This window comes from Salvelinus alpinus, chromosome 5 (genome assembly GCF_045679555.1).
Source record: "Salvelinus alpinus chromosome 5, SLU_Salpinus.1, whole genome shotgun sequence".
Taxonomy (NCBI): Eukaryota; Metazoa; Chordata; class Actinopteri; order Salmoniformes; family Salmonidae; genus Salvelinus; species Salvelinus alpinus.
In genome coordinates, this window is record NC_092090.1 from 62,983,829 (window position 1) to 62,998,367 (window position 14,539).

Here is a 14,539-nt window from a genome sequence, read left to right on the forward strand (position 1 = left end):
AGTGTATGGTGAACATTACATTTCCTTCTATTCAATAGATTTTTTATGTAGTATCTCACCCTTTGTAGTCTCATGAGAACTTTGAAACAGAGGAATTAAAGGACCAATCTGCAGAGCGGTGATCCCATGACTGTTTTGGTAAAAAGCTGATCAAGAGGGCTGGAGAAATGTTACCACTCAAATTCATAGAAAGAGCTATGGATACTGGAAGGACTGACCATCCATGATATTAAAATGATAGTTTTAACCATGTTTTGAGGCTGTACAGTGTTTGTTTAAATGTATGGTGCTTACAAACATTGGAGTAAAACAACTTAATATTTGGGGTTCTGATGGGGAACGACAGTTAAACCTAGCTCATGAAGCTTTTATAAGTTATATTCTTCAAGAATAAATGGGTATATATCATTCATTTATAAGTACAAAAATTATTGAAACAACTGCGGATTGACACTTTCCTTTGAATATGATGAATATCATCTCTTTGTTATCATTCTCCATTAGTTCACCCATTAGTATTTATTATAAACCTGTAGCTTTGTAAGAGATGCTGCCCTCTAGAACATCAGATAGTGATTCATAGACTAACAGAAAATGATTGAAAGGAACAAAATAGAAGTGATGGAGAATCACAATGGAGAAAATCTGGGCCTCAATTATGTCCCACAACTAGGGCCCAGACTTTTCCTAGTGAGATCACACGGTCGGGAAAAACTCCTGGCCCCAGTAATGGGACTTGAAAGTCATGTACTGGGTAGAGGAGAGCCCTAAAGGAGAAATCCCTCTTAACCTTATAACTCTGTAATTAGACATGACATTGAGAGATTGACTCTCTCTGGTGGAAATAGATCCTCAGCAGGGGATCAGGCTTGTATCCAATCCATGCTATAACATTCTTCTATGAGCACTCAACAGGTAAGAGTTGGAGAGAGCAGGCCGGCATACTGAAAGCCTTTAGCTTACACAGATACAGTTGAAGTCGGAAGTTTACATACACTTATGTTGGAGTCATTAAAACTCGTTTCTCAACCACTCCACACATTTCTCGTCAACAAACTGTAGTTTTGGCAAGTCGGTTAGGACATCTACTTTGTACATGACACAAGTCATTTTTCCAACAATTGTTTACAGATGGATATTTCACTTATAATTCACTGTATCAGAATTCCAGTGGGTCAGAAGTTTACATACACTAAGTTGAGTGTGCCTTTGAACAGCTTGGAAAATTCCAGAAAATGGTGTCATGGCTTTAGAAGCTTCTGATAGGCTAATTGACATAATTTGAGTCAATTGGAGGTGTACCTGTGGATGTATTTCAAGGCCTACCTTCAAACTCAGTGCCTCTTTGCTTGACATCATGGGGAAATCAAAAGAAATCATCCAAGACCTCAGAAAAGAAATTGTAGACCTCCACAAGTCTGGTTCATCCTTGGGAGCAATTTCCAATCGGCTGAAGGTACCACGTTCATCTGTACAAATAATAGTACGCAAGTATAAACACCATGGGACCACGCAGCCGTCATACCGCTCAGGAAGGAGACTGTCTCCTAGAGATGAATGTACTTTGGTGCGAAAAGTGCAAATCAATCCCAGAACAACAGCAAAGGACCTTGTGAAGCTGCTGGAGGAAACAGGTACAAAAGTATCTATATCCACAGAAAAACTAGTCCTATATCGACATAACCTGAAAGGCCGCTCAGCAAGGAAGAAGCCACTGCTCCAAAACCGCCATAAAAAAGCCAGACTACGGTTTGCAACTGCACATGGGGACAAAGATTGTACTTTTTGGAGAAATGTCCTCTGGTCTGATGAAACAAAAATAGAACTGTTTGGCCATAATGACCATCGTTATGTTTGGAGGAAAAAAGGGGAGGCTTGCAAGCTGAAGAACACCATCCCAACCGTGAAGCACGGGGGTGGCAGCATCATGTTGTGGGGGTGCTTTGCTGCAGGAGGGACTGGTGCACTTCACAGAATAGACAGCATCATGAGGAAGGACAATTATGTGGATATATTGAAGCAACATCTCAAGACAGTCAGGAAGTTAAAGCTTGGTCGCAAATGGGTCTTCCAAATGGACAATGACCCCAAGCATACTTCCAAAGTTGTGGCAAAATGGCTTAAGTCAAGGTATTGGAGTGGCCATCACAAAGCCCTGACCTCAATCCTATGGACAATTTGTGGGCAGAACTGAAAAAGCGCGTGCGAGCAAGGAGGCCTACAAACCTGACTCAGTTACACCAGCTCTGTCAGGAGGAATGGGCCAAAATTCACCCAACTTATTGTGGGAAGCTTGTGGAAGGCTACCCGAAACGTTTGACCCAAGTTAAACAATTTAATGGCAATGCTACCAAATACTAATTGAGTGCATGTAAACTTCTGACCCACTGGGAATGTGATGAAAAAAATGAAACCTGAAATAAATCACTCTCTACTATTATTCTGACATTTCACATTCTTAAAATAAAGTGGTGATCCTAACTGACCTAAAACAGGTCATTTTTACTAGGATTAAATGTCAGGAATTGTGAAAAACTGAGTTTAAATGTATTTGGCTAAGGTGTATGTAAACTTCCGACTTCAACTGTAGTATAAATGGTAGTACCTCACTGTTTGAGCAGTTGCTGGCCAGCAACTAAGCAATGACAGCAGTTGTTAGTGAAAGGACTATGGTGCATGTTACATAAGAATGTGTTTAATTTGAAGATGATTTAATTACCATTTGCATGTCCATAATGTCTATGGGTGTGGCTGAAAGGTGAGGACACCCACAACAGCTGAGTGTGAGACAGAACACAAATATGTAGTTCCAGACTTGTGGTGAGTACGCCTCTATATTTTTGTCTGAAGTCTGTACTTTGGCTCTTGAGGAACATTAGGAAAGGAATATGGTCCTTGTGTTTAGACCCCACCCTGCCTTACCTCCTGGGCATCTGGGCCCCACCTAACTCTTACTTTAAAAAGAGATCCTTTACGTCAATGGGACATCCTGGTTTAAAAAAAAGGCTATTTGACAGTTATGGTTTTGGACTTTCTGTATGGGTGGTTTCTCACGATCTCACTAAACAACGCACACACTTCTACAGTTCACAAAATGTGTCTCAGACACAGTACTATTCACTGTACCAAAATTGAATTGCATCTTCATTTGTGTCACATAGCTAGCATTTTGTTTTCCGAAAAGCTCAAAGCACAATTTTTACAACAGTACATCTGCATACAAATGTCAAAAAGTTAATTTGTGTATTTGTCACCATGATTTCTACACTTGGACACATTTGTAAGGAGTTTCCAGGGAGCTTTGAGCAAGTGTCAGCAACAATCTGGCGAAGGCAGAATTTAAAAAATATATACAGCACATAGTACATCATTTCAGAGCTCAGTAAGTCTCCTGACTTTCATTTAAGCTTTGGGACAGTCGTGGTATTTCATTCACAGGTGTAAGACTTATTATTGGCCAGGCTACACACATGGACACTCATTACTCACTGTAACAAACGTGAATTTCATTCATTTCAAACACAATCCTCAAACCAATGCAATCACAACCGTTCCAACAAGCGCAGACCTCGCACCGCAATTGCACACAAAGACCAGGAATTGAATACACGGACCGTTAGCTCAACACACATGGGCAAGATCATTGGCTCTGAGAGGACTTAGCATCTGTCTACTGGGCTCAGGCAACATGATATCTCCACGACAGTCAATGCCAATGACCTGAAATGCATGGAAATAAATAACCATAGTCCTCTGTAGCGGATGGCAAGTAGTTGTAGCTAGCTTAACATGCTACTTGTCCTCAATGCGTTGTCCATGTTGTAGTCAGAGCTTCATTCTGTGCTTCCGTAGTGTATCCCATTTGCAGGGTTGTCCTGTAGACTATGGTGGGACGTCTCCTCTTGTATCTCTACTGGATCAACAGGCGTCTTGAAGAAATCGGACACATAGAACACCTGTGTTGGGAGAGGAGAGGACAGCATTTCTTATACAATGGAGACTGAAACTGAGGAAACGACTTGCAGTGATACAGTATAAACATGAATGATGTTGTCTCTAAAGGAATGGTAATACATGGTTTGTTCATATATAATTCCATGCAGAAACATAAGGTGCCCACTATTATGCATTTAACTAGCTACCTGTGTCAAAGTGAATAATGAACTACAACAGTGGCTATCAACTTACTTTACGTGTTTACCCTAATCGGCTGGGCCTGTTGTCAATCTGGCAGGGCCAGTGCCCAGGCCTACCCGTGTCTATAACCTATAGCAGTGGTTCCCAACATTTTTTTAACCATGGAACATGATGGGAAATACAATTCGACGGCCCACCTAAAATGTTCCTATTAATGTATTTAGTGGTAATCACTGCCATCTCCTCTGATCCATACTGCAAATCATCTATTTTCTGTGACAAACCTTTTTTTTACAGATTAAATAGCGATCTGCGCCAGAAAATAGTGAAACAGTTCTTCAGATTTGAATGGTTTGGGCTACAGACAAGCGTTTCTTTGCACGGTAAAAGTGCAGCCACGGACTCAAAGCCACGCTCTGTTTGTTTCTACGGCGGTATAGCTAAGCCAAGAGCCATATATTAAGAAATAAATTATTCTGGCTAAGCCTAATCAGACTTGCCTGTACTAATGGTTTTCACAGACAAAGTAAAATGATACATATCTAACACCAGCCTGAGCGCACTGGACTTGAAACAACGATACAGACGTAACCATGTGCCATTTCATGTATTGTCTGACAGGCAGTCGTGCTCCCAAATCAAAATTCCATGTGCATTCCACAGGCCACGTTTATAAGTGAGTGTTAAACAGTTCTGCGGCACACGTGAGAGTTCCTCAAGGCAAACTGGTTGGGAACCGTTGGCCTATAAGCTAGCTACCCACCGTGAGTATTGCAACTATCGCCCCCAGCAGGAGGCCAGTAAGTACGTCATTCCAGTGGTGTTTGTAATCTGAGACGCGTGACAGCCCCACGTAGATGGACGTTGCGATCAGGAAGAACTGGATGGTGGGTCTGAGGAGCCTGGCCCACTCTGTCTGCAGTCTGGCCTGGACGTACAGCTAAAAGAGAGAGGGAAGAAGGACACCATCAACATCACGAAAGGGAGCTATTGCTTAGGGACAGAGAAAGAACTGAACTGTTGTAGCATCACTGTCTGTAACAATGAGCACAGTATGCCCACGGCTATACTTACTGCTAGGAACAGCATACAGTACATAGAGAAGGATGAGTGACCAGAAAAAAATGAAAGTCTGTAAAACAGAAGACAAAAAAAAGATTAGGGGAAACTGGGTTTACAGCATCGCAAACATCTTTCGAGCTTGCATTTTCCAGTAGAGTTCAACGTTTTTCAGTGTCGATTTTGCAGCAATATCTTCTCTTGGGATGTAACCCTAGGAAACCTCTACTGTACCTGGCCTCATCCACCATGTTTTTCTCCCCGGTACAGGTGAAGTTCTCGATGTAGCCTCCAGCAATGCAGTTGATACGGTCCCACATAGGCTTACACACAGCCAGGAAGTGGGGACGCAGGCGACCAATCGAGTACTTGGCAATGTCCGTCAGTGATTGGCTAGCAGCAGCCCCGAACAGGAAGCTGCCCACTGCTTTGTAGATGCGCGCCACGTAGTTAGTCCCCAAGGATGATTTGGTCTTTATATGAGTCATATAGACGCCAAGGCACTCACCACTGACTACCTGTAAAAGCAAGAGAAGTCATCTTTAACTGAGGTGAATCGAATATATTGACATATTGTCTCAAATTATTGTACTTTTACCATAAACATTTAAAACACAAATATCTGATATTTTGATGATATTCTGAAGAGAACATCTGAGAACAGAGCGAAGGTAATGACTTACCACAATCAGTGTGAAAGGGATCATGACTCCCCCCAGTAACTGGTAGGATATGGTGTCCTCTTTCAGGGGGTATCTGATGGACTCATCATTACAGAAGAAACCCCTGTTGAAGGGATTGTGCAGAGGGGTGAGGATCACAAAGGGAAGCCCAACTGGAGAGAGAGAGAGAAATAAAGATAGAGATAATCAGAAATAGTCTCCTAGCTCAAACTAGCCTTTGTAAACATACTTTTAAGGTTCTGTTGTAATTCTTTAAAACACACTGTTGACCAAACCTTCACAGGAGAAAGGAACTTGGTAGGCAAAACCTGATGAAAATCAATATGCAAATAAGGCGTGCTTGTTCATGCTTTCACTTGATTTGATTATACCATTCTCTCCTGCTCTGACCTCCCTCTCACCTTGCCAAATAGCCCACTCATTACCAAGGTAACAAATAAAGGTAAAAGTCAATTCAATAAAGGAGGGACACAACACTTTCTTAAATAATAGAGTCTAGAAAGTAAGTGGACAGCACATCAACCCCCATAAGTGGCCAAAAACAATAGGAAAATCAGAGAACACCTGTTTCTAAAATGAATGAGCCTTACTACTCTGAAACAGACTGGCAACCAGGCTAGCTATTCGATGAGTCAGCGCAGGATGTTTCAGTTAAGGTTAGCTGACCTAACTAACGATAACATGATTTGATGGAGATGCTGGTGTAAAAGATGTCACGTTGCTTGCTTAGTGAGTACCACTAACTCCTGATTCAGCTCACACCGAGGATCGAACCCAGGAGCTCTACCTTGCTAGCACGTGACCGCGTTCCTGAAGCGTCTTACCAGTCGGTGGCTGGCGAAAAGTGGGGGGACACTTCAAGCTGAGGAGTAAGTTTCACACATCCCCATGTGCTACACTGGCATGGATGTCTAAATGCTTCTGACACTCAGTCAGACTCACTCAGGCACACAGTCCAATTCACCTGTAACAGAGTGGATTGCTCTCTTACGCTACACTGCTCTCATCTGCTTTCTCACACTCCACAACATGTTCACAACAATTAGGCCTTCACCAAGAGAAATATGGAAAATCCAGGTCTAACTATACAATAGGATACCAATGAAGAATTCCATGTCCTGATATCTCGTTCAGTCTCTCGAGGTAAGCCACCTCTCTTGCATCATTTATTTGTACCTAGCAGAAGGCTACATATACTATGACCCACTATTCCCAATTCACAGTGTCGGTCTTCATCAGCTTCAAAGTTCAACTAAGTTTGTTGTAAGTTCGAACTAGGTTTGTTGTTTCTTAAAATACCCTTCTATTCAACCCACTTCCTCTCTTCACAGCTGAAGTAACTTCATTTGCTATTTGAATCATTCAGGTTACACAACCAGACTTGCTCTATCTTGATTCTGGCCAGTAAAGCACATTCAACCACTGTCGGCAGATTCCAGCCTAAATTAGTTAACTACACTCTTAGAGAAAAAGGTGCTCTCTAGAACCTTAAAGGGTTCTTTGGCTGTCCCCATACTAGAACCCTTTTGGCATCCATGTAGAACTATTTTCTACAGTGGGTTCTACATGGAACCTAACAGGGTTCTTCCTAAAACCAAAAAGGTTTCTACCTGGAACCAAAAATGGTAATCTTATGGTGAAATCCGAAGAACCCTTGTGGAACCCTTTTTTCTAAGAGTGTAGCAGTCACAGGTCTTTGACTAGACCCTGTCCTGTTGGGGAGTATGGACACAATGTGCCATCCTTCGTTGAACATTCTGAGTGCTTCTAATTGATCACAAAAGGTGGGGAAAATTCAGATATATTTTTTAAGTGCTACACTAGACACTTACTCCAAGTTGCACTTAGGCACAGATTTAGGATCAGTTTAGCCTTAGTCTTAAAACCCTGATCTAGGCCAGGGTCTGGCTCATGGTCTCGAACAAGACCATCATTTTTGTAGTCTCTCAACTCACGTGGTTAGCGGCACTAAGTACCTTGACAAGACTTGTCGGAGTTATCTGACTAAGTAGGGGTGAGACAACACGAAAATGAAAGAGAACCTTGCTTTTTAAAATGTGGAAACCGGAGGGACAACATTATTTTTATGATGTTTTGAAGATGGTTGGCTTGGGTCTTGTTTTTTTCACAGAGTTCCGGTTTTGATTCCATCTCTGCTCGACTGAAGCCTGCCTGTGGCATAAACAAATTAGTTTTTCTCATAATAGTAGTGTTGTACTGTCTTTCATCACACGAAATCACAAAATCCTGCACCATCTTTAGTTACACTAAAATATGTCGCAAAAAATACCCAAAACTCAAAAACCCAGTGCTTTGGTGTGATGACCCTTTCGCCAAATCCCTATATTAGAGTAAGTCTATTGAGACCCAGACCACGTTTAGATAAAGACCACGAGATCAAGACTAGATCTCCGCAGTCCAGGGATATGAAATGTACCCCAATTTGAGAATTACTCACATACACTTCAGAAAACACACTATGGATAATGGCATAATCATGTTGTGGTCAAATGTAATAACTGAACCGCACTGAACCCAAGAGCTACCCCTCTGACTCTGTTGTTTAATATGCAACCAGAAGAATACATTCAAATCAACAAATACACCTTGTGGGCCTGAATGATCGAATACAATATAGGCTATAGGTTATAAGCTAAGTTATAGCTAAAACTAGAACACAAAGTTATTACCTGGTCAAGACACGGTCAGGACAAACTCGTGGCCCTAGTTCTTATAATATACATCCATACTGTGTGTTGTATGCTATTATAAACCGGGTGGTTAGAGCCCTGAATGCTGACTGGCTGAAAGCCTTGGTAAAACAAAAAAGTCATTTTTACTCTCTGTTCTATTTACGTTGGTAACCAGTTTATAATAGCAATCAGGCACTTCGAGGGGTTTGTGGTATATTGCCAATATACCACGGCTAAGGGCTGTATCCAGGCATTCAGCGTTGCGTCGTGTATAAGAACAGCCCTTAGCCGTACTATATTGGCAATACCTCCCCTGCCTTATTGTTTAATTATAACAGTGTTATTGACCACAACATCTCTAGTAGTGGGTGAGGAGTGGAATATAACACCCATTCATTCAGAGACTTAGACACTTACTGTTAGATAAAAGTAACCCATGCACCTATAGGCATAATGTAGCCTAATTACAATAGTCGTAATAAAGAGATACCTCCAATAGAATGGGTGTATAGGCTACAGTAGACTAGTGCAGAATAACTTCTCATAGAATATGAACTCTATAAGGCTTGACACTGCCAACAACGTGGTAAGTACGTAGGTTACATACCGAGGATAAAGCAGGTTACGTCGAGAAGGACGAGAGGGATTCTACCAGTCTCAAACATCTTGTGTCTCTGGACTTCTGTCTTTGACAAAGCCGTAGACTCCGGAGCGTCCGGCGTCTGTCTGCTTTTTTCGGCGAGATGAGAGACAGCCTATCGGTGGAACATGCCTCGCTATTTGTTCAAAACAATAAAACAAATATAAAAAAGAAAATCAATATTGTAGGGCTTACTAAACCTAACCAAAAACAGGTAAAACAAAAAAAAAGTATCAAGGGGGCTACTGTCTAATCAACAAACCAGCCCTATTCCTAAAACCACGTGTTCATTTCATTACCCTTTAGAATCCGCACAACCCAACTTCATAATATAACGGATTCTTAAGCAAAAACAAAAGACGCTCATAAACTCCTGGACCTTCCAGTAAAATACACCGGTAATAACACAGGCAGGCCTCTGGCTGTGATTATGATAGGGAGGTGGGATCAGGTGAAGAGCCTATCGCGTGCTTGCTAGGAAATACGACAGCCGTCGCCCGATGTTCGATTCGCTCCACCCCTCCCTCTAGCTATGCAAAGTAGAGGTTACATCACTGCAGGAAACTCCACTGCTTGATTGTGGGAAAAGTGTTCAATGGAACAAAACCAACTATTATCAATTCATTTACTATGATTATATTGACCCTTAGAAGGATGATGAAAATAAAGGTGACAATAGAGATGAAACAATCTGTCTATAGCCTATGTGGCAAGTATACATTTTTATAGAGGTTCTACCAAGCCAACGTGTTCTATCCTGTGTCGAAACATGTCTGACTATGGATTACTGGCAGTGGTGAGTACACACCAGTTATGTCTGTGCCTCCTGCAAAAACAACACAACAAGAAACAACACACACTCACACACTGACAGTCTGTTTCTCTAAATTCATATTTCAATTCATATAACTAAAACCTTTAAAGCATTATGACCTTGTATTACATTGTCACGCCCTCATGTGATTTGGGTTGGGCATTCTATGTTTTGTTTTCTATGTTTCTTTATTTCTATGTTTTGGCTAGTATGGTTCTCAATCAGGGACAGCTGTCTATCGTTGTCTCTGATTGGGAATCATACTTGGGTAGCCCTTTTTCCCTCTTTTCAGTGTGGGTAGTTATCTTTGTTAGTGGCACTTAGCCCTGTAAGCGTCACGGTTGTGTTCTTTGTTTGTTGTTTTGTTGGCGACATTTTCTAAATTATAAAGGAATATGACCGCTCACTACGCTGCGCTTTGGTCTTCCTTTAACGACGGCCTTGACATACATATTCAGACACAGTTATAAAGCCAAAAATATTACTTTCATTGAGTTGAGAGTCCATAGCAGGCATAATCTGAAGCTGACAGTCTCAATACAACAAAGACAGTAAAATATTATTCTGACCTCCCTGCTTTCAGACTCAGTACAGGAAGGAAGATGGCAATAGAGGACATACAATGAGTTAGTATGCCTACATAACATCACCATTTTTTTTATTTAATCAAGTTTCTGTCATGTCATGACAAAGTTCATGTCTCATCCCTATACTCTCCCTCATCAGGCCCTGTGTTAAGTCTGTAGAAGGAGAAAGACATTGTTCTCTCAACAAAACCCAGAGGATGTCTCTCCTCTCCAGGTGTCAGATGCTCCTGGATCTCATGTGTGAAGAACAGCTCCCCAAGTGGCTGTGAGAGACCTCGCTCATGGCCTTGGTCTGCATACACATCTTATACTTGTCTGGCGGCAGCTCGTCTGCACACTGCTTCTCATACCACAGGTGGAAGAGGCCTCGGGAGGGAGAGCGAATCACCATCAGCTTGCTGTGCAGGTACTTTCTGTACAGGTGAACATCCTCCAAACAACCTTTGGTGTTCCGGTCAAACCCACCTGTGCAGATCACAGATACAAATTGACAAAATAAATCAGTCAGTCAGTCAATGAAAAAACATATTGTTATATTACCTATGTTGATGAAATCAGACCTATACTTTCCAAACCCAAGATCTCTCCAGAATCCAGCATCCTTCATTATCACCTGTTGCAGAAAGACACAATATATAAGTATCATATAAAGAACCCAGTGTAATGTATTATGCCTTTTTGGCTGCATTTACACAGGTATCCTGTGTGAACACAGCTTTTGAAGGGATTTCCACACCCAGATGTCGTAAGGAGACTAACCAGTTGTTATTGAATAGAAGAGAGGGGCTGTGATTATTGTAGATAAGAGATGGATTGTACTGGCTGAAGAACAATGGGTGGAACACTATCACCTAAAGTTAGAAAAACAAAGTTAGGGACTGCATCACAGTGTTGTGGCGTTACTTCAGGCTGTGTCATTACCGGCCGTGACCGGGAGTCCCATAGGGCGGCGCACAATTGGCCCAGCGTTGTCCGGGTCAGGGGAGGGTTTGGCCGGGGGGCTTTACTTGGCTCAGCGTGCTCTAGCGACTCCTTGTGGTTGGCTGGGCGCAAGCAGGCTGATTTTGGTCGTCAGTTGAATGGTGTTTCCAAACCGTGTTAAGAAACACGGTTTGGCAGGTCATGTTTCGGAGTACGCATGAGTCGACTTTCTTCTCTCCCGAGCTCGTTGGGTAGTTGCAGCAATGAGACAAGATCGGAATCCATTAGAACTTCCATTGACAGAAATACTGACAGATAGATTGATAGATCGTTACCCTTTTTGAAAAAAAGGTGCTTTCTAGAACCTAAACAGGTTTTTTGGCTGTCCCCATAGGAGAACCCTTTGAATAACCCTTTTAAGTTGCAGGTCGAATCCTTTTGGGTTTCATGTAGAACCCTTTCCACAGAGGGTTCTACCTGGAAGCAAAAAAGGCATCTACCAGGAAACAAAAAGGGTTCTCCAATGGGGACAACTGAAGAACCCTTTTGGAACCCTTTCTTCAAAGAGTGTAGGAGCCCCCATTCCTCACCGGGATCTGCATTGAGTCTGCAGGAAGTAAAGAAGTCCAGGGTAAAATGGATGTCGACGTCGCAGAAGAAGAGCAGCACATTGTGGCTCCGCCTCCAGGCCCGCATGCCCAACTCAAAGCCCCGCCGACGAGATAACTCCTTGTTCAGCTGGATCAGCGTGAAGTTTTGGGAACTGGGCCTCCCTGGTGGGAGGGGAGTGAGTGGGAGAGTTCTGCTGAGGTCATCTAAATCAAGGATGGGACCCTTTTTTGCCTAAAATTACATACCCAAATCTAACTGCCTGTAGCTTAGGACCTGAAGCAAGGATATGCATATTATTGATACCATTTGAAAGGAAACACTTTGAAGTTTGTGAAAATGTGAAATTAATGTAGGATAATATAACACATTAGATCTGGTAAAAGATAATACAAAGAAAAAAACGTGTTTAAAAATAAATAAATTGTACAATCATCTTTGAAATGCAAGAGAAAGGCCATAATATATTATTCCAGCCCAGGCACAATTTAGATTTTGGCCACTAGATGGCGGCAGTGTATGTGCAAAGTTTTAGACTGATCCAATGAACCATTGTATATATGTTACAAATATTGTATCAAGACTGCCCAAATATGCTGCCCATATCAGATATGTCTATGTCCTGGGAAATGTTCCTGTTACTTACAACCTTATGCTAATCACATTAGCCTACGATTGAACTTAAAAACACTTCCCCATATTCACATACTGTACACTAGCCCTGTCTGTGGTCAAACAACTGCTGCTGCTCTCTTTTCACTCCAGTCCTTCTGGTAATCCTGTATCTGTATGGATATTCGACTATCAGAAGATGAGATATGATTCTAATTCCTCTCCTTCTAGTCTCCCAGCACCAGAGAGGCTCTGCAGTACTCCCTGGTTCTTAACGCTTGAGAGGACGTGCTGATTAAAAAACATGAACTGTTATATCACACTGAAGTTGTATACTATATATACAAAAGTATGTGGACACCCCTTTCAGCCACACCAGTTGCTGACAGGTGTATAGAACCGAGCACACAGCCATGCAATCTCCATACACAAACATCGGCAGTAGAATGGCCTTGCTGAAGAGCTCAGTGACTTTCAACGTGGCACCGTCATAGTATGCCACCTTTCCAACAAGTCAGCTCGTCAAATTGCCTGCTAGAGCTTCCCCGGTCAACAAATGCTGTTATTGTGAAGTGGAAACGTCTAGGAGCAACAACGGCTCAGCTGCGAGGTGGTAGACCACACAAGCTCACAGAATGGGACCGCCGAGTGCTGAGGCACGTAACGCGTAAAAATCATCTGTCCTCGGTTGCAACACTCACTACCGAGTTCTAAACTGCCTCTGGAAGCAACGTCAGCACAATAACTGTTCATCTGGAGCTTCACAAAATGGGTTTCCATGGCCGAGCAGCTGCAAACAAGCCTAAGATCACCATGTGCAATGCCAAGCATCGGGTGGAGTGGTGTCAAGCTCGCCTCCATTGGACCCAGGAGCAGTGGAAACTCGTTCTCTGGAGTGATGAATCACGCTTCACCATCTGGCAGTCCGATGGACGAATCTGGGTTTGGCGGATGCCAGGAGAATGCTACCTGCTCCAATGCATAGTGCCAACTGTAAAGTTTGGTGGAGGAGGAATAATGGTCTGGGGCTGTTTTTCATGGTTTGGGCTAGGCCCCTTAGTTCCAGTGAAGTGAAATATTAAAGCTACAGCATACAATTACATTCCAGACAATTCTGTGCTTGCAACTTTGTGGTGGCAGTTTGGGGAACGCCCTTTCCTATTTCAGCATGACAATTCCCCCGTACACAAAGCGAGGTCCATACAGAAAGGGTTTGTGGAGATTGGTGTAGAAAAACTTGACTGGCCTGCACAGAGCCCTGATCCCAACCCTATCGAACACCTTTGGGATGAGTTGAAACGCCGACTGCGAGCCAGGCCTAATTGCCCAACATCAGTGCCCGACCATTTGCGCTGCATGAGGCAAGTGGTGGTCACACCAGATATTGTCTGGTTTTCTGATCTACGCCCCTACCTTGTTTTAAGGTATCTGTGACCAACAGATGCATATCTGTATTCCCAGTCATGTGAAATCCGTAGATTAGGGCCGAATTCATTTATTAATGACTGATTTCCTTATATGAACTGTAACTCAGTGAAATCTGAACATGTGGCATGTTGGGTTTATATTTTTGTTCAGTATATTTACATTATTACAGTATTCAGAAAATAAGATGATTATGTTCACAGGATCCAGCTCTACGGTGGAATGTTTGTGTGTGGGTGCATGTGTGGGTGTGTTTTGTTAGTCAACGTTGACTCACACCACACTTCGCCCTTTATAGGCCAGATAGAGGCTGAACTCATGAAAGATCAAATCAAATCAAATGTATTTGTCACATGCGC

At 42.5% G+C, this 14,539-nt stretch overlaps 1 protein-coding gene across 1 annotated transcript; it reads right to left on the bottom strand.

Annotated features, from left to right (window-relative positions):
• Positions 1 to 2,675: 2,675 nt before the first annotated feature.
• Positions 2,676 to 9,653, bottom strand: LOC139576493 (phospholipid phosphatase 1-like). The gene is made up of 6 exons (XM_071402656.1): positions 9,180 to 9,653; positions 5,880 to 6,031; positions 5,431 to 5,714; positions 5,212 to 5,269; positions 4,901 to 5,077; positions 2,676 to 3,956 (listed from the first exon to the last, which is right to left on the bottom strand). Exons 1-6 carry the CDS (start codon positions 9,235 to 9,237, stop codon positions 3,834 to 3,836), a joined length of 852 nt encoding a protein of 283 aa, XP_071258757.1. The 5' UTR covers positions 9,238 to 9,653; the 3' UTR covers positions 2,676 to 3,833.
• Between the last annotated feature and the right edge of the window lie 4,886 nt (positions 9,654 to 14,539).

Bases quoted from the DNA above. Each gene is read 5' to 3' on its own strand.
- LOC139576493 (XM_071402656.1), bottom strand. From the start codon at position 9,237: ATGTTTGAGACTGGTAGAATCCCTCTCGTCCTTCTCGACGTAACCTGC. The intron at 6,032-9,179 runs GTATGTAACCTA...CTCTCTCTCCAG, and splicing joins CGTAACCTGCTTTATCCTCG to TTGGGCTTCCCTTTGTGATC. The intron at 5,078-5,211 runs GTAAGTATAGCC...TCTCTCTTTTAG, and splicing joins ACTGTATGCTGTTCCTAGCA to CTGTACGTCCAGGCCAGACT.